The 20,578-nt window shown below is 36.4% G+C and overlaps 1 protein-coding gene across 4 annotated transcripts in view; it reads left to right on the top strand.

Annotated features, from left to right (window-relative positions):
• Window positions 1-20,578, top strand: part of anos1b (anosmin 1b) — a 55,232-nt gene that overhangs the window by 32,681 nt on the left and 1,973 nt on the right. For 2 of the 4 annotated variants that reach the window (XM_043222332.1, XM_043222333.1), the window contains exons 6-13: window positions 762-891; window positions 10,370-10,566; window positions 13,427-13,565; window positions 16,443-16,598; window positions 17,240-17,334; window positions 18,344-18,512; window positions 19,793-20,028; window positions 20,114-20,255. In XM_043222332.1, coding sequence (XP_043078267.1) covers window positions 762-891; window positions 10,370-10,566; window positions 13,427-13,565; window positions 16,443-16,598; window positions 17,240-17,334; window positions 18,344-18,512; window positions 19,793-20,028; window positions 20,114-20,254 — 1,263 coding nt within the window. In that variant the 3' untranslated portion in view covers window position 20,255. The remainder of the gene's footprint in view (window positions 1-761; window positions 892-10,369; window positions 10,567-13,426; window positions 13,566-16,442; window positions 16,599-17,239; window positions 17,335-18,343; window positions 18,513-19,792; window positions 20,029-20,113; window positions 20,256-20,578) is intronic. The other 2 variants (XM_043222334.1, XM_043222335.1) reach the window with 1 other exon arrangement.

Raw genomic sequence — 20,578 nt, forward strand, 5'->3', positions numbered from 1 at the left:
TTTAACAGATGTGTAATAAAGTAAATGGTTATAATGGAATCTTACAAAATGATATCTTAATTTTTTTCGTAAATAATAAAGAATATTTTGCCAGGTGTGTTTTTGTGCAGGTACATTTGCTGGTTTAGGTCTTTTATAGATAAATAAATATGACACTAAAATGGTAAGTTGTGCCACTCAAACAATTCATTCAAAACAGCTCATTCATTTAGAAACATTAATTCTTTATGAATGGATTGTTGAATCATTGTTTTGACTGATTTGTTGAAAAAGCTGTCAATTAAAAAAAAAATTCTAAGAATTTCTGTTTTAAAGTATGATAACTTCTTTTTCACTCTTTTAAACTGAGGGAAATCCAGAATAATTTTATTTGCTAAGCCCTATACCAAAAATCTGTGCACTGAATGGAAAACAGCTTAGAACGTTCTTTGAAACATCTTTTTTTTTAAATCACACTTAAATGAGTGTTTTCTTCTTAAGCAGTAAAGCAGTTCTGACTGCTCTTCTCAGGAGATTAAGAGACATTAAATAGAAACAGGCAGCTCATTGTGCAGTGTCTGAGCTCCCAGTGGGATCCATAATGTAATGGATAGGGATGTCTGAGCTGTGCTTTTCAACAGGCCTTTATAGAGAGATCTCCCTGCGCTGGATCGAGCTGTCATTAACGTGACTCTTATCAGCATACAGCAGTGATGGAGCTCTTTCATCCTGCATCAGGAGCGGATTTGTCTTAATTAAAGTCTCTTTGACCCTTCTCCCAGACCATGGAGGACCGCTCCGTGTTGAAGGACATCCGGCCCCACAGGTGGTACCAGTTTCGAGTTAGTGCAGTCAACAGTCAGGGTACTAGAGGCTTCACCACCCCCAGCAAGCATTTCTTTTCTGTACGAGGTAAAAAGCTCTTTCAGCAATACATTGTTTTCTGAAGGAAATGTCTGTGAATTTGCTTTACATAGTTATCAGATGTTTGAAGCAACATATTCAATGCAAATATACACTCGTAATGGCTTTCAAGGCCTTTTGCACAAATACTCTAATTTTCCACCCTCGCCCTGACCTATTTCACTCATTTTGAGCAAAAAATCTCTGTAGCACATCGGTAGCACATGAGGCAACAGGATCATGTTGAGCTTGTACACACACTTTAAAAAATAAAGGTTCTTTATTGTCATCTTTTGTTACACAGTAGCTAGTGTACTTAAAACAATGTACTTACCATGTAACTAGGCTATGAAACAGTTTGTACTTACAGTACAGAAATTATGCAGATGTAATAGGCTGCTACTGTTACACAGCTATGTAACCAGAGTGTGTTGCAGACTTTATACAACGTAATTATGAATTCAAGTACACAGACATTAGCTACTTAAAATAAAGTGTATCACTGTTGTACTTAAGTGTACTTTATGTGTTTCTATGCTCTACACCTTATCTAGCTGCACCTTAGTTTGATTTAACCCATGTGTACACAGCTAAAATACATGTAATAACTTTCTTATTACATTCAAATTACAGGTTATTACACAGGCAGGCATAAGCTACCTAAAATAAAGTGTGTCAAGACTGCACTTAAGTTTAAGTAGCTATGCAACAGGCTCAGTCTGTTACAGACTGTTCCATAATTTAGTTACATGATAATTAAATTTTACCTGTAAGTACAATGGCTACTACTAAGTACATAATTAGGTACTTAATTACTTTGTATTATGACACCATAAAATAAAGTGTTACCCAACACTTTTTTGGTAATGAAAATAAAAATGTGTAAAAGGAATAACAGCACTTTTTGTTAAAGAAAGTGTTATACTTTAGATTAAGTAGAACATTCCTATGGATTTACCATGTAATTACTCTCATGTTACACAGCAGTGAACAGTAAGTTAGACTTTATATATAGGAGTTACTATGTAAGTACAGTGGTGCACCAACTCTAGATGCAACTCCTCCCACTTTGCATATTCCTATACCTACCTATTTTCACCCACTGGATACCATTTCCACCCATAAACCCACCCATCTCTACTTTCTGGATCACCCCCATTTCAATTAAGCCTACTGTTGTTAAAAAAATTGTTATATAATTTCTGTTACATAAGTACTTTAAAAAAGTTGTTGTTACCATGTGTCCTGTTACACATTTGTATTTACACATACAAATATTACAAAAATTATGTGTACTTACACTGTGTCTACATGCTACTTACACATCTAGTTACTATGTAAGTACAAAGGTATTAGGGACACTTAATATAAAGTGGGTACACACCCCCTTTTGTACTTTGAGGTCACTTATAATGTCATCAAGATTTTTACATTAAAAATAATTCAGAAGGGCCCCACTTTACATTAGGTGGCGTTAATTACTATGTACTTACATTTAAATGAAAATTTGGCACAATGCACAGAATAATATGAAATAATAAAATAATAAAATTTTAGCTTTTTTTATTTAAAATTATAAGACAAATAAGACAAAAAGCCTTATAAGACAAAATCCATAATATTATAATCGAGCATGATGGCAACAGCATGTTGTAAGACAAAATCTGCATCATAAACTGTGGCCACATTTACACAGCAGCAGAATATGGTTGTCAATCCTGTATTTGAGTAATTATTACGGTTACGTTCACACATAGTTTAGTCATTTATGGGTGTGCCAACCGCAATCTGTAACTCAACTTAACCTGTACATTTTCGGGGACTCACAACTGCATTGTTAGAACGCATGCTCTGTGTGAATGGAACAGGACTGGACAACTAGTTGTCTATCACATCATACATTGCGAAAGAGAGATGCTCTACTGCACAAATGGGTGTTTTCTTGAGTGTTTTCACAGCTCACACAAATGAGCTGCGTTTTATCTGTTTTAGATCCCACCAGTTTTCCACTGGTGCCACTCCCATTACTATTGTGTTCTACGCGCTGCTCAATTCAATTTCTCCACTTTCCACCCAAATTTAAAAGCTGCTGTCATTTGAAGAATGATCTCTAAATTGGACTCTTGTTGTGTCAGAAAGTGATAAGACTTTCAGTTTTATGGACGTCACCATCTTTTGATATTACTTTGATATTACTGTCACTGTCACTATGGTTACTAGTAAGGAATACAGGCTTGACTCCCATTGCACATTCATACAGACGGTAATCTAAACACAACTATAAATTGCTGTGTGAACGAGACATTTCGAGACTCATACCTGTAAAAAAAAATATGGTTGTTAATTCTAAATACAGGATTGACAACCGTATTCTGCTGCAGTGTGAAAGTGAGCTGTTTACTGTTGTTTTTAGCATTGCCGTAAAAACCAGCAGACATTATGTAAAAGGAGGATACTAATGGACACACAAATTGTATATAAACAGCTGAAATACTCTGTGCGGACAGTCAATTATTCAAGTCTATGACATCTTATATGTCAAAAGATCGGAGGAATTTTAAAATAGTATTTTTTTCCTTTTTATTGGTGGTTCATAAAAGCCACTAATTTACACTATATAATATGTAGTCATAAATAGGTTATCTTATTCTTAATCTTATTCAGCTGTTTCTGTAAGAATACTTTACTATACTATGCTGTCCTTTTACCTATATGTAAGTTTCACAGCTGGAGGTCTCTTATTCAAAATAATAACAAAGATGTAGCCTGATCGTGGGAGGTGTTGTGTTCAACTTTACAGCCATTTTCACTTTGACGACAGAACCACAGCAAGCGATAATTAATAATTGTTAGCAGAGATTGCCTGCTTACCCTACAACTACTACATCAGCATTTTTTTAAAGAAACACACTGTTTCTATTGATTATTTGAATAAATTTTTCAAAGGCACACAGCAAAGATGTATGAAAGTTGAAATGTTACCAGGATAAATTACAAAACACAAAGACTCAAACCTAAAAACCAAATAAACCATAATTGCAGTTTTTAAATCAATTCAATAATGTTTTATGTTGGGCTATTGCAAATAAATGTGAAACTTACGAAGCATGCATTTATTTAAGGAGTTAAAATCAAAGAGGACTGTATGGAGGTATATTAGTTACTGGAGCTTGTTTTGTTTTGATTTGATTAATCTGATTGGATCTGTATAGAACTATTATCCTCTCTCACATATATTTGGCTGCTTGGATCCATTACTCCTCGAAGTGAATTGTTTCTGAAGTAATTTTAAGATATATCGATTTTGTACAGTATGAAGTCACATTTCATTTCTTTCAAACAGAGAAAAACACACAAGACAGTTTGTTTAAATATTGCTTGGGGGTGGTGGACAGTTTCCAGGGTTGGTTTTGGCCCCCTAGTTTGGATTTGGGTAGGAAAAAATCATTTTTGACCAAGATTGCAGACACGATTAGCTTTATCTCAGAGCAGCAATTGGCAAGCATTTATATGTATTTTATAGCCATTGTAAAGCACTGTCCAGCCATTACCTATTAATTTATTTCCTAATTTTTTTTTAAACACAGCATAAATATTTGAATAGTTTAAAAATGACATCACAAAAAGCTGAACCACTGTTGTTGCAAAGATAAACATGGTGCTTTCCACAAAATAATAAATAAAATAAAAAAGTTAGAGAGCGTATGATTTTAAGACTGAATTTATTAACTATTTTTAAATTGTTTGTAAATTTTAAGGACTGTAATTTTAACATTTTAAACATAAGTGTGGAAAGCACTTTTTTGTGTGCTTTTCCAACCAGAAGAATTATTACAACATCAGCATGCAACTGTTTTTTAAAAAAATGTATGCCACAGTATGCAAAAGTATAAATTTCTTTGGAGAAAAGCATATTATAAATGCATATGTAAATACCTTTAGAGGAAACAAATACATTAATGATTTTGGGGTGTTGAGGCTGACTTTAACCTTGTGGTTAGAAATATCTCTCAAACATCATAATCATAATTGAAATTTTATATGCACATTCTACAACACATCACACACTAATGATCCCAAAATAAGAAAAAGTCATAAAATCCTTGGATTACCGGTATTCCCCACAACTCTAAATCTATTTGGGTCAAACTGATGTACAGTTGGTCCAGTTCTCCAGAACAAATCACCGCTTAGGTGACCTGTAGGCATTCAGTATTTAGTTTACGCTTAACTAAAAGCTTTGTGTCTGTGACACAGTGCAGTGCAGAGAAAGTGTGAAACCCCAAAGGACAGACCAAAAGAGTGCAGCAGTACTGAATCATGCCGTCAGCCACCTCTGGAAAACCACTTTGCCATAAACCCCAGAAATCTTCAGACACGCGCTCACCCACGCACACACAAACACAACACCTCCTGCGCTCAGGGTCTGGCCGGCACTCAGTATGTGAAACATGTTTCTAATAGTATGAAATAAGCTTTTCCATGGATACAGAAAACATCCTCCAGGGCAAGCTGAAATCAAACTCGGATTCAAACCTGGGATTTGGCTTTTGGAGACGTTCAAAGAAATGTTTTTTTGGGTACCAGATTGGTTAATATCATATCTGTAATACTCTCTGATCTGAGTGATATGGCCCATATCATCCCAGACCTCAGGGGTGCTTGCATTGGCATGTTTCGAGTTCGACAGCAAAGCCAAGATATAATCACACACAGACGAGGCAACACACAAGCCACTGCCAACAACGACTGGAATCAAACCTTCTGCTATTTTCAAAGATTACAAACTCTTGGAGAGCGCATGCTAAACTCAGCAAGAATAAAACGAGTGTTAGAAATATCTGACATCTTCCTGCAATGCCCTAGGAGCGTCATCCAAGTTCTTTCTCAATGTCCGATCTGCTTCGCGTCAAGACAGTCAACATGCGTTAGCTAAGAGTGGAACGGAAATTAGCATGCTCCAACGCTGAAGCAATATCTCGTATTGGCGCAGGCAACACCAGAACCCATTGACACATAAACACTAAACATTTGCACAGAACATGCTGGAGATCTTGGAAAGAAGTTTCCACCACATGGTGTTCGTTCTGACATGAAACTGCTGGAGGATGTGGGCTCCCAGGGTTGGGAGGGGTCGAATTAAGAATGCCTGGGGTCAAAGGTCGGGCACGTGGCTGCCGTTGCTGGAGGGAAACCTGCAGATGAAGAGTCCTGTGTGACCTAATGACTCTTTGAGAACAAATACAAAGTGACAGTTTTGTGCTGGTGAACTAGCCATTATGTGCTTTGTTTAGTTGCTGCCCTGCAGTCTGAAATGAAACCGTTTTCACAGACCAAACACACTCTCTTCAGAAGCCCCACAGGCACGACATTAGCATGCATGTGAACTAAACTGACATATCAAAGCATCTTTCCTCTGTCATGCTCAATGCACACTGACTGGCCTCCAAGGTAAAGCAGCTGTCCTTTTGTTTTAATTGTAAACAGAGCATCTTTATTTTCATGCTTTGAAACCGAATGCAATGCATTATTAGTGTTTGCTCAAGTATCACTTTTATAGTGTAAGTCATGTATAACTATTAATATTACTCATGCCTAGGTTAGTGACATCAATTATGTCTTAAATATTGTGGTTTTTGAGAGAGTGTGTGCTGTTGCTTTACCAGATGACTGGACATATAACTTTTACAAGACCAATAATAAAAAGGGAGAAACAGAGAGTTGACAAATGTGGAGACGGAGGGCATTTAGCATTTGTGACATTAATGAAAAAAAATTATTATTAGACGGTAATTCTAATAACTATTTTATACAGTACTATTTTTGTTTTATTAAGTTACATACAAATGTATGCAAAATTACAAAACTATTAATAAAATCAAAGCAGTCAAATGACTGCCAAACAAAATTAAAGTAGAATCCACTTAGTTAAATAAGCTGAAAACATTGTTATTTTACAAATATTCCCAAAATTATTTTCATCAGACATCTTCTCTGTATCACAAACTGACTTTATTTCTTTAAATACAAAACCTCTTATTGAAAATTAAGTTTTATTTCAATGTTTTACTGAAAATAATAAAGTTTAAAGTTACTACTCTCTTCAGAGTAACACTTTAGTTTAGAGATTGCTTATTGCCATGTCAATTATTAACATAAAAGCTGTACTTATATATTCTACACAACCATATTCTACATCCTTAACCCTACCCAATACCTAAACTTAACAACTACCTTACCAACTATTAATAGGCAGCAAAGCAGTCTGACATTATTTGCTGCTCCTAACAAGCTACACAATCATAAATGAATATTTCTGTGTCTGTAGTCATAACTGTTTTTAAGGCTCTGGTGGGTGTGCTTACTGTAAAATGAGGCACAGACTGAATGTTATGTCTATGCTCCTGTCCAGTCTGGATTATTTGTGCATCCCTGGCAGTGGTCAGCAGCAGCAGTGGACACATTAGCACACTTTTACCGATACTCAGCTCATGTGTTGAACAGCTCTGTTTGTCACATCAACAGAAATATGCACACAATCTCATAAAGAACCATGTAAACCACACACACAAAGTTGGTAGCTTGAGAAAACACAGTGGAGCCAAGAAAAAAGTCAAAATTAGTTAGATCTTTTCTTATTTACAGAATACCACCTCACCTATGTGTGGGTTGTTCTCTGGCGTGGCTCCAATGCGGATGAATCTAATGTTTTGAGGTGAATGTGTAGCTGTCGTCACCGCACTGGTGGGAATTCTGTACTTAGTAATCACAGATTCTAAACTACGTCTTGGAATGTATGTGTCACATATTTGGACTCTTTCTGTTTGTTTTTAATGTACCATGTGCTCTGTTTGCCCTACTTTCTGTCCTCTATTAATTGTCTTATTGTGTTCAGGTGTTTTTTTAAGTTTTGTGTTTTAATTATGTCATTTACTTAATTTACTTGTCATATAAGTTCCTGTTTGTTTCTGTTCAGATGTTCCGTTCTTGTCTTTAGTAGCATCTTTAGAAGTCTGTCTGCCTGCCTTTTTTTAATATTATTATATGCTATTTTGTGGAAGATTAAAACTATTGAGAGTTATATTCTTGTTGAGTGCTCCTTCCCTTAACCCTTGTTTTTCCTGATGAATTACCCTTATTTCCTCATCCTCCTGCTGGAGCAGGGGGAACACTCTCTCGAGGGCTACACGGAGGAGTTTGTTACTTGTGTTACCCGGACAGCTTCCTGTGCTCAATCCACTTTCACGGACTCAACACCTCCACACAAGCCCAGCTGTCCGGGTACAGTCCTCGAGAGAGCACTGCCACTTACATTAAGTGGGTGCTGGTGTTGTCCAATTCGCCAGTGACTGTTCAGCCCGAGGACAGCGACACCAGCCCCACTCCAGATCCAGAGCCCAGCGCACCACTTCACCGCGACGCAGAGCCACAGCCAGTTCCCACCACTGACGGAGTTACAGAGTCTGCTGCAACCACAGAGCCATCGCCAGAGAGAGCGACAAAGCTGCGGAGCACCACCAGACCTGAGTCGACTGCGTCAGACCAAGTGCATCAGGTTGCTACACAACACGCCTGGGAGGAGAATGCCGACTACTGAGAGAGCACGGAGTGGAGCCACGCCCACTGCAGCAGAGCTGAGGGTGAGCTGATAATCCATCAGGGGCTGCTGGATCTACAGGCACATCCCATGTATCCAGAATCCCCGCTGGTTCCGTTCAGCCATCCTGAATCCTTGTTTCAAGAGAGCCCTCCAGTGCCCGCACAGCCAGAGCGCCCTCCAGTGCCTGCGCAGCCAGAGCACCCTCCAGTGCCCGTGCAGCCAGAGCGCCCTGCAAAGTCTGCTCCTCAAGCATGCCCTCCTGGAATCGGACATAAAGTTTTTCCACCCTCCCAACCTATCCACTCTCCATCTATGTCTCCTGGCAGCCCCTACGTTCACCCTCAGCTCACCATATGGTGCTGGGGCTCACTGCGGGTCTGACAGTCACCATCGCCATCATTGGTGGAGTATGTCTCTCCTTGTCATCCAGCCTCCGAGTCCTGGACTCCACGCCTGCCCGAGTACCCAAGTTCACGTTTTTCCATTTTCTATGTTTTATGTTTCCATTGCGAGGACACACCTTCTGGGAGGGGGGAGATATGTCACATATTTGAACTCTTTGTGTTTTTTTTCATGTACAATATACTCTGTGTGCCCTACTATCTGTCCTCTGTCAATTGTTTTATTGTGTTAAGGTGTTTCGAGTTAATTATGTAATTTACTTTGTCATTTAATTTCCTGTTTGTTTCTGTTCAGATGGTCTATTCTCATCTTTAGTAGTGTCTTTAGAAGTGTCTTTGAATGCTTGTCGTTACAGCCTGTCTGCCTTTCTATTTGTAATATTATTATTTGCTCTTTTGTGGAAGACTGAGAGTTATATTCTCGAGTGCTCCTTCCCTTAACCACACCCTGACAGTATCACCCAAATAAGAATTTTCACCTTCTGCCACACTGATCTGACCAACTGAGGGAAAAAGCATTACAATAAATTGTGCTACCAATGGAAATTAAATCAAACGATTAATTAGCTTATATCACATCAAATATTGCTAATTATTATTAATGTTAACAACATCAGTGTATTAGCGTGTATCTTTAGTTGTTACATCATTTGAATTTCATATTATGAAATTCTTTTAACCTGAGAAAATAGGCTATAATTAAGCAATGCTCCTCCTTCAGAACATGGTTATGTACATGGTTATGTACTCAAATATTGATTTTGGATCATTTGTAACCAAAAAGTTATGGACTGCTGCTTTAATAATTTCAAGATGACGGGGTAACAAGTTATTTCAAGTTGAAACAACTATTTATTTTACAGTATGACAAAAAGGAACATTATGAAAGCTTAATGGTTATGTCATATTCCACCGCAAAATTCTAACAGGCCATTCAGTCTGACTATGTAAATGATAATTATTATTCTAAATAGTATTAGCCTTATGTTCATTCTTTAAAATATAATTTTATTATTATTTAAATGATAAAATATAGTTTTACTTTACTGAAAAAAAATAATAAACAAAAACAAAACAAGTATTTAATAATTGATTTTTTTTGCTGAACAACAGTAAAATTACAATACTATTATTAGTGTCTGTCTTTGCTTACTTTGTTTTCAAGCATTTAACTTTTATTTTGGCAGAAAGATTTATAATTGATCTCATTACAAATCTGGGAAGATGGTTGATGCAGATGGAGTGCAAACCAAGACAGTGAAAAATCTGTATAAATATGGTTAAATCACATCCCTGAAAATGTCACATGAGCAAAAAAAGTTGGCAATTATTGTTTGTCTTTATTCTCATGTCTTGAGCATATGTTCTGAGGTCTTTCTCTCTTTTGTGCTTCACTTCAGGTCATGTCAGGTGAACATAAATAAACTGACAAGAGTGTGATGAAAAGCAGTGGTCTGACTGAAGCACCTTCATGTCTCTGTTTCAGATCCTTTTCCCCCAGAGACCCCACAGAATGCCAGAATAGGGAACCAGACCGTTCTTTCTGACGGCACGGTGAGTGTTCTGGTCCTGTGGGAGGCCCCCGGGGAGAGCGACTTGGTGGTCCATCATTACAAGGTGACCTGGAGCACTCGAGGAACAACCCCAACCAGCCAGAGCCGGGCTGGACGGGTCACAGATGGGGTAAGCCCTCCTGAGCTCAGGCCTCTGTCTCACCCCTCTACTGGCGTACTCTCTCAAATACTACACATACTTTTATATCTCTTCTAAACTGTGAACCTGTAGGGGGTTACTCTCAGTGTTTATATATGTGGAAAGTTCATTTCAGAAGAATGAGTAAGAAAATTAAGCCAGACCGAGGCTGCAGATAGTGGCCAAAATCTTGTTGAGGTTAAATAACAATTTTTACCTTTCTCTCATAAAGTTGAACCTGAACCCTTAGAGAGGGGAGAAATTTCCCCGAGTTGTTTTTCTTGGTTCTAGTCTTGGAATGTCAGACCCAGGAAGTGCTAAATCTGCAACTGAGTTTAAGGATTTAAACGTATATTTTCACTGGTCAGCCTTGCTCCCCTTTGGCCAGCACTGCCTCACAGGTGTTGGACTCATGTGCCCCACCTGTGATGTTGTAAAGCACTACAGTTCCCCACCATGACCGCAAAACAAAGATGCAGCTGGCCTAGTGATCAGCATATTTTATTGTAGTCCAAGTGCTCTCCTGAAAGCCACAGCTCTCAAATGGTTTTGATTAGGTAATTTGTTTTTACAATGCAATAACCTCTGTGTCTGAGAAAGTAATCTATTTTATTGAACAGTAGCCTATAAAGGCCTATTTCAGCTGACAGATTTTTGTTCTCAGAATGGATCACTGCAAGCATTTAAGAGTTATTGAGAGTAGTAGAAAATGTCAGATCATTTTCAAACTGCTTGGAATTAAGAATCTATTCATTCCAAAAAACACAACTTAGTTGAAACTAAATGCACAGTGGCCCTATATGCATGTTATTTCAGAATTTAGGAATGACAAACGTATGGCTCATTTAACAGAACAGCACTATTTGTCTCATATATGTACAGAAACTACTCCATATCTAGTCAAATTATTTGTTCATGTTCTCTGTGATGAAATGCCAGTCACATACCCCAAAATGATACTCTTAGGCATTGGTCTCAGATTAGCTCCAACTAGCTCTAAATCGCACCTGTTTGGAAGTTTCTAGTGATCCTGAAGAGCTTGATTAACTTAATTAAGTGTGCTTGATTAGGGATGGAGCTAACCTGTGCCAGTGTTCTGAGGTATCTACACAAGTTCTTGAATCCTGCACTGAGGAAACCAGCTGTGCTCCACATGTTTGCAAATCAATATAGAGGTCTCGTTGTCATGGTCTCAAGTGAGCAGATGGGTGGAGGTTGGAAAACCGTTTCACCACAGAAGAATATGCATATGATGATTCAATAAGCAGCTTTGCATATATTGATAATACCACCAAGCACTAGTCACTGTAGAGAAGAGGAGGGGACCGAGCACTGAACCTTGAGGCACCCCAGTGGTTAGTTGATGTGGTTAGCTCATAACTCTGTGAAACATTAAAGGATCTGCCTGTGAGGTAGGACACAAGCTAGCAAGCTAGTGCAGGCTTTGCTATTACGAGTTCAGAGAAGGTGGACAGGAGAATCTAGTGACTTACCATATCAAAAACAGCAGAGCAGTTGTGTAGACCCCATGATCTGGAGTCGACTTTCGCCACAGAGATTAAACAACTGACAGCAAAACATTCTCTGTGGAATGTCATTTTTCGAAGCCAGATTAATTGTAGCCAGCAGGTTGTTCTGTAAAAGAAGAAGTAGAAAGTAAAAAGCTAAAAACAATTAAGGAAAAACTAAAAGCTGTTTTATTTTAAGCTTTGTGGTTGGTAAATCTCCTTGTATTCAGGGTGTCATTGATAGCATAGATGTTTTAAAATGTTGTCCAGCTTGAAGCAATTATTTTAAAATGACTGACTCATTTCAAATGACTCATATTAGCATAGATACCCTTCACATAATATTTATGTGTTTTCAATTCCGGTTGATCTAACTAATGCAGCATAAACTTGTTTAGGTGACGAATTAGGTGTATACTTGGCTAAAGAGATGGATTTGGAATGTAATACTTAAGTGTCTGAATCCCAAAAAAGAAAAGGATCTACCTTGTACGGAGGGTTTTGATATTCTTGGTATTATTAAATGACCACAATGAACATGATGAAATTAAGTGTGATTTGAGCTCACTTTAGCATTGCATAGCTAGTCCATTAAATTTATAAATATCTTTATTTATCCTTATAAATAATTATCAGAATTCCTGAAATGTATATAGTGACACTGAAATTTGACTGATATGATCAAATTTCTTTGTTCTATTAAGCACTCTAATGGCTGTAATTTCATATTTAATAATCCTGTAGGACACCCACCCAGTAGTACAATAATCTAGTATTGAATGCATAAAACAGATTATCAGCTTTATAAATTGAAGATATGACTTAAAAAGCAGAATGCTATCAAGCACTATACCAAGATTCTTAAACATAGAGAACGTAGAACGTAAACAAAAGAATGCAACCGTCAAGAGACAGGTTATATCCTAGTGCAGAAGTGTACAATATTTCACCACTTTAGACAATTCAACAAAAATATATTTTTTATAATAAAACATAACAGAAATAATAATCTAAAATACTATATATATATATATATATATATATATATATATATATATATATATATATATATATATATATATATATATATATATATATATACAGTCTACTTCATTTTCATGTAAATTTGTATTCTTTCAACTAAGGTGTGTCATTATTCTATTGTTAACACATCACTAAACTTGAACTTTGGAATGCAGGGAAATGGGAATTTTTTTTGGAGTAGAGTACTGAGTATTCGGCATGTCCACTAATTTCCTGATAATGTATCCTAAAGAAAGCATGTACAAGATTTTTTTTTATGTGCCAAATCAACAGTAATAATGTCTTTCTTTTTTCTGTAGGATGTAACCCAGATGGAGCTTCAGGGTCTACAGCCCAACACACACTACACTGCACAGATTCAGGCTGTCTCTTACTGGGGTCAGAATCGACTCAAGAGCAGTCGAGCACATCTCACCTTCATCACTACTGCAGCCACCAGTAAGAACATCTGCATGCTCAGAAAGATTTATTAACTCATTTGGAAAGTTCCAATTATGAAACTTCATCATTAATTGTTTTCAGATTGCAGGCCAATTTTGACATTCAATCAGTTTTACTGAGTATAAATTGAAAAGGGTGTAAATGAAGGGGTGTCAAAAAATAAAATATTTGATCTATTTAAAAGGCTTGATTCTGGCCCCCTCCTTTTACCATGAATCAGTGGTGCTGTTGATAATTGCTGCATAGCAGAGCCATTAAAAACACAGAAAACCTTTTCTGGCGAGGAAAGTGTTTTGTCAGAAATGTTGTCCTCTTATGGTGACTTAGATTTTGGCACGCAAGTACATGAGGTTAACCTTTCCCAGAGGCAGCACATTTCTGTCCAGTATGAGAATCCAGAAGTACCGTACCTCACTAGGAGAGGTTTAAAGGGCACAACCCGGTTTGCAACAGGACTGCACACAAGTTTCTCACCTCCACTGTTGTTGTTATAAATATTTAAGTAATTCTGCAAACAAACCCTAGACACAAAGTGAAGAGATATGATGGCTTGGAAAAGTTCTTTACTGGCTCTGTTTAGTTGTTTTATCTAGAGAAAAACTGGCATGCTGATATATTCGAAAGCATAATCTGTTTTTCTACAAATGAAATTTCTTCTACTTTGCTTTCCAATCATTTTTTCACTTTCTTACATATTTTATGTCTTTAATATTTTCCCACTGGTTTTATCAGCCCTCTGTTATTTCTCTTGAGGTCTCTTAAACACCACATCAGTTATATCGCCATATTCCCTTACAGTAATGTATTGCAGACTGCCTAATGCTGAACCCAAGATTTCATTAGTCACAGTATATGAACAAGGAAGAATTTGCATTGAAACAGAAACAAATATAATTCAAAACATCAGTACTCATTTTTTTTGTCATTTTATAACAGGAAATCTTATCTCCTTATTCAGTGCAATCTTATTCTGCCTTCTGCGTGAGAGTCCCAAAGATGTGGGATATACCTACTGGGATACCACAAGATGAAGCTTGATCCCATAGCCAAGAAAATACTAAATGCACTCTCTTTAATGTCTTAGGTGTTTCTTCTAGACAGCAGTGAGATTTAATAGAGAACTTTGCCCCTGAGAAAGGATCCAAACATTTGTCATTATATTCTACAAAGATCAAATTATCTGAGCAATGGCATCCACATTCATTTTTATAACTCTGTACTCTGTACAACAATGTTTTCATTTGTCCGTTCATTTTATGAGAAACATCTGTGACATAGTTGATACTTGAATGAAACTTAATTAAGAGATCTCAATTACATCTCCTGAGCTATAAAAGTAAAATCTCAGGTTAAGATCAAACATCGAACTTTGGCTAAATGTAAAAACTTTGATTCATTAATATTTTTATTTGCTTAAAAGTGAATGTTTATGCCTGTGTTCATGCAGTTGTGTAAGACAATTGTATAGAAATACTTTGACGACTTCAGGCATTTCAGAAAAACATTTCAGATGTTGTGCATTGAGATCAGTCCACTGGTTAATCAGATTTTGTCATTTTATAGAGTAAAGTCACATAACTTTTGATGCTCATGGAAGAGTTTATTCAAAATGCATTCATTGCATATATTCTTCTATTATTCTCATTAAGCATTTAAGACCACCTCAAAAACAACAAAAACCACCTCAAGCGAGCATAAAACGTGGTACAGTAAAAGTTTACGACTGCAAACTTTTATCGTATAGACAATCACGTCCTCCATTTTGATTTCACCGCTTGTTTGAATGCCCTGTTTCTATTGGCTGCAGGGGGAAATGTCACAGAGAGCAGTGGCAAAAGCTGAACAGTTTTTTACTTTAACTGTGGTGTTTGCATAAGCAGGCTCTAATGAATGCTAGTTGAAAAGTAGTTGCAAAGTTACTTACTGTTAGTAAAATGTCTGAAGTGGACTTGTGAAATAATGTGTTATACATTTTTTTAATGTTTTTTCTTTGCTGTTGTTGTTGTTTATTCATCTGCAGTTAAAGGCAGTATCACTAAATTTGTTGTAAAGGTTTGGTGCTAAAAATAGATAAATTAGCTAGTTATTGTTTTTCCATCACTTCAATGCCCCATTATTTTTTTACATTTTAATCTAAAAAGTTTAAAAAGATTAATTGCCAAATGTGAATGTATCTACTCTCCAGTGTTTGGTCTTACTTAGTCACACATTACTGTAATTAAATCCACTGCAAAATTAAGTAAGGAATTGCTGCAAATTTTTAGGTAATTAAATTACAGTTACTTAACTTAAGAGTACTTGCATTACATACTGTAAATAATCTCAATAGATCTAAAAATCAATACTGAAATTTAAATCTAAATTTAGGGGTCTAATGATAAAATTTAATGCAGTCTTTAAATCTTTTTTGAGTCGGCACATCAGTTTATCCTGATTTGTAGAGAAAACATAGGGATAAGCCTAAAATCAATCAAATCTAGAAATATATATATAGACCTGACAAATATATCTACTTTTAAATGTACAAATTCAAATTTAAAATGAACCTTATTTGATTATGTATAATCCATATGAAAGCGAGGTACAGTCTTTCCCATATGTATATTGTTACATGAAGAAATTCAAATAGATAATGAATAATACCTAAATATGTAATATGTATGAAAATAAAAGGACGTAGGCCTACTGTTTTTCCAGGATCTAAGCTCATTATAAGCAGTCACCTGCGTGAAAACTTAACAATTAATAATTACGTTATTTTATAGACACAGTAGTTTGTAAAGTAATTTAAATAAAATATTGATGAAGTAATTAGTAATTGTCATTAATTGCTTTAATTAATAAATACCCAACACTGCTCCTCTCTTATTCTAGCTTCCTCGAATGAGAATGTCCACCTTTCCAAAGAGTTCTCCAATGAGATTCCCGTATCCCATTCCTCTCCCAGTATCCTGAGGCTGGAAGCGGCCGCCCCTCATTATCACGACAACCAGCTGCAGGTCAAGGTCTTCTGGAAAAGCCAAATCACAGGCAAGTCAGCTTCTTTCTGCACTGGCATGTACTCTACTGCCATACAACTGAGGTCATTCGAAGTTTACATCTCGGCAAAAGTTGTCTCCCAACAAAAAACACACTCACATGACTTCACACCGGTATCTGTTTGTTGACAATCCATCGGATCCATGTGTGTCCTTAAAAAAATCACCACCAAAGCAAAGCAACAGCATGACTGATGATTTATGGAAGAACGTTACCAAACATAAATATTATCTATCCGGCATAAAAAGACAATCTCGCAGGGATGTCCTCTCTAGACTCTTTCCAACAGATTATTCACAATCTGCTTAGTACATGAGGTCCAAAATTACACATTTGGCAACAGGAAGGTCTTCAAAGAGAAGATTCCAGTCAAACCACAAGCGCCCATAAATACAGGGTGTTGATTTACTGTTATCTCCTGGAAGGAAAGGCATGGAGAGTGATTTAATAATGCCGGTATGAATGTGAAATCAAAAACAGATGAAGGAGGATGGCGACCTGACATGGGTTTCGAAGGAAGATGTCATATTGCCTGCGTACGGAACAGGGAAAATGTAGTCGCTCTGTGAAAATGTGTTAATGCTGCCTTTAAAAACATTATCTACAACATGCTGTCTTATTTCTTTCTGTAGAAAGCCAAAAGGATTACAGTTCATATGTTCTGAGATGGTATCCTGAAGTTTGTGCCCATAATGTGACGAAAAGCGAAAAAACAGCCACAGTTCAGGTGTGTATCATTCATTTTCAGCATACTTAAACGTCTGGAGAGGCCATTTTATTTTCTTTAGTTTGTTTAGTAGTAATCTAAAATCTGACATTTGAAAGCACAATGTATTTTTACTCATAGTACCTTATTTAACTTATTATATATTACATTTAATAAACATTTTAGGACAATACGTTTTTAGTTCAAATGAAAGTCTGCAAGCAAGTCAAAATAGTGAAGTAAACTGTATCATTCAGTGCAATTTTAAAATGATTGAACAAGTTCATTGAAATGAATCAGCTCGTTCATGAATCTAACATCGCTTTTATGTCTCAGGTTTCTTTCAGCAACAATGTGATTTATTATGACGCATAGTGGAGTAAAAAGTATGATATTGTGCTTTGGAATGTAGTGAAATGTTGAAACTGTAGTGAAATTTATCAAAATATAATACTTTAATAAAGCACAGATGTCTAAACAAAAACAAATGGTGTTTTTTATATGGCAAGTACAATAGTTTGATACCCAAAAAATGTATAATTGGTCCTTTTCTGTACCACAGGAAAACAACAATGTTTGGAAAGGTAAATAAATGATGTCAGAATGTGGTGAACTATCAATTTAATGCCTCACAACCATCATATCGACTTACATTTCAAATGCTAGTGCTAAAGAGGTGATGTCACTATCAAACCTTCATGTGACCCCTACATTTACCCTCAGAAGGACTCCAGCGGACTTGTTCATACATCTGTGTTCTTTGTTCGCTGAAGTTTATACAGCTGAATAGCGTAAAAGATAATGGCAGCACTGCCCAAGAGCGCTGTATTTTTACACATGATCTGTCATCACTGGCAGCGGACACAATAGAAATGTGTGTGATATCATTATGGTACGGATGGGTGAAGCAGTTATCTGATTCATTTTCCATTCAGCATTTCTCATTCACTCTCTCGTTTCATTATTAGCTCATTTCCACACGCAGTATACTGCGGTACTAAAGAATATCTGTGCTGTTTCTGCTCTGCAGGGAACACATTTTGTGATTACTGGCCTGCTTTTTGCCTGTAAGTACTGTGTGGCAGTGAAGCCTGTTATGGGACAAGAGCAGGGGTCAGAGGTCATGACCTCTATTACCACCCCACTTTGCTCATCGCTGATGGGCCGACGGAAAAAACCTGCTGCTTGTGCCAGAGATGGTAAGATGATATCTAGCACCAGATGGATAGCATATAAGTCCATTTTCGAAATGGGAAAAACAATAATTTGAGCCTCTTTTATTAAAGTCCAGTTTTAAAATATTTTTTTATTAATGTAACAATAATACCAACAACAAATGTTTAATACAAAAATATAAAAAGTAAACTAAAATATAACACAATAACAACAATATGAGACTGGAAAAAGTCTCCTTTATTCTAAAAAAAATAGCCTCAAAATAGGCTTTTTTATGTAAATAATGTTACAGGTTAAAGTTATAGATACATAGTCAATATAATAGTAATAATAATTAATAAAATGTAGAAATTGAGTATAATTCTGACATAAAACATGGCAATTATTAAATCTGAATACAAACCTAAGGGTTACTGAGGCCAAAGGCAAAACTGTAAGGCAAAAAGTAGATTTAGAAGCTTTTATATCCAAGCTGGAATGAAAAAGTCCTAATTATGACATAAATAGTCAAAATAATTAATCATTAATAACATTATGACGTTACACTGATTTCATATGTCATAATTGTCATATAAATATTTATATCTGACACAGCTGGTTTAAAATTGAACTGGAGGTTAAGTGCTGGGCGTCGGTCAGAGGAGAACTGACCCCAACTGAGTCTGGTTTCTCCCAAGCTTTTTTTTTTTTCTCCATTCTATAGTGCAAAATGCCGCTGTCGCCTTGGCTTGCTTGGTTGGGGACACTTAACTTCTAGTGACTATCGTTGAATTGACTACAGAGACCGTCTCTGCATTTAATAAGAAATTGGTCACTCGTCACTAAATATCCCTGTCATTATACTGTACAGTGCTTTGATGCAACCTGTGTTGTTAAAAGCGCTATATAAATAAAAATGATTGATTGATTGATTGATTGATAATTAGGCCATTTATCTCATAATTTGTAATTCAGATTTTAAGTGATTATTTTGAACCTAGAACAAAAAAATCTCCTTTATTCTAAAAACTGCCCTTAAATAAATAAATAATAATTTAATAAATAAATAAATTTATATATAACTGGCAAAAATCATCTGTGACATTAAAGTGAAAACTATGACATAAATGTAAAAACAATTATGAGGTATAAATTTACATAAAAAAATTATATCCAAATTGGAATTAAAAAGTCTTAATTCTCATATAAAAAGACACATTTGTCATATTTGAGTTTGTAGTAAAATGTGAGACAATTTAAGATACACACAGAATTCTGGCAGGCCTGATTTTTTCATTTCATTGATTTTTTTCATTCATCCCAGTGCAACGTGTTGTTTTAGAGCGCCCTCCTCAGGTCAAGAAGGCCCTGCAAAGGCCGGAGAAGCTGGCAGCTTGGTTTCAGTCGGTGAACGGCTCAGTGCAGGCTGTCTTTAGCTGGCAGGTGTCAACGGAGAGCACAGGGCAGACGCCCATCACTGGATTCCAGCTCTCTTGGGTCAAAGTGTCCCACAGCACCACTAACGGCTCACTTGTCTCCCAAACACACATCCTGCCCCCCGTGAGTCTCACTTCTGTTTGTCTGATTGACTAATAACAGAACACAGCAGCACTCTAAACTAACTCAATATGACCCTGTTTCTCAGGACCAACGCTCTCTAACTGTAAATGCGCTGCAGCCCGAGAGCCAGTACAGAGTTCAAGTGCAGGTCCTGTCTGCAGCTGGACACGGGCCCTCTGTGTCTAAGACCCTCCACACTCCTCACCTACACGGCACAGTCCTCTGAGGTACACGCCTATAGATACAAATGCAAATACACTGTAAAAACACTATTATACCAGGGAAATTGTTAATACTACATATAAAATAAACAGAATCTGAAATAGTTTAGATTAAAGTATTAAAGCAACTATATACACTAAATAACAATAAATAAAGGAACTAAAAACCATAGAAAAAAAAAGAAAAACTGGCTGTGCAAGATTATTTGAAATTATTAGTGCTCCAGAAGTAGAGTAAAGCCCATTTCAATCATAGATAGATTTTATCACATGAAAGATTACTAAAATACTAAAACGTGTTTGAGTGATGTGAAATTTAGTTTCCTTTA

The sequence above is a fragment of the Puntigrus tetrazona genome, chromosome 22 (assembly GCF_018831695.1).
Source record: "Puntigrus tetrazona isolate hp1 chromosome 22, ASM1883169v1, whole genome shotgun sequence".
Lineage (NCBI taxonomy): Eukaryota > Metazoa > Chordata > Actinopteri > Cypriniformes > Cyprinidae > Puntigrus > Puntigrus tetrazona.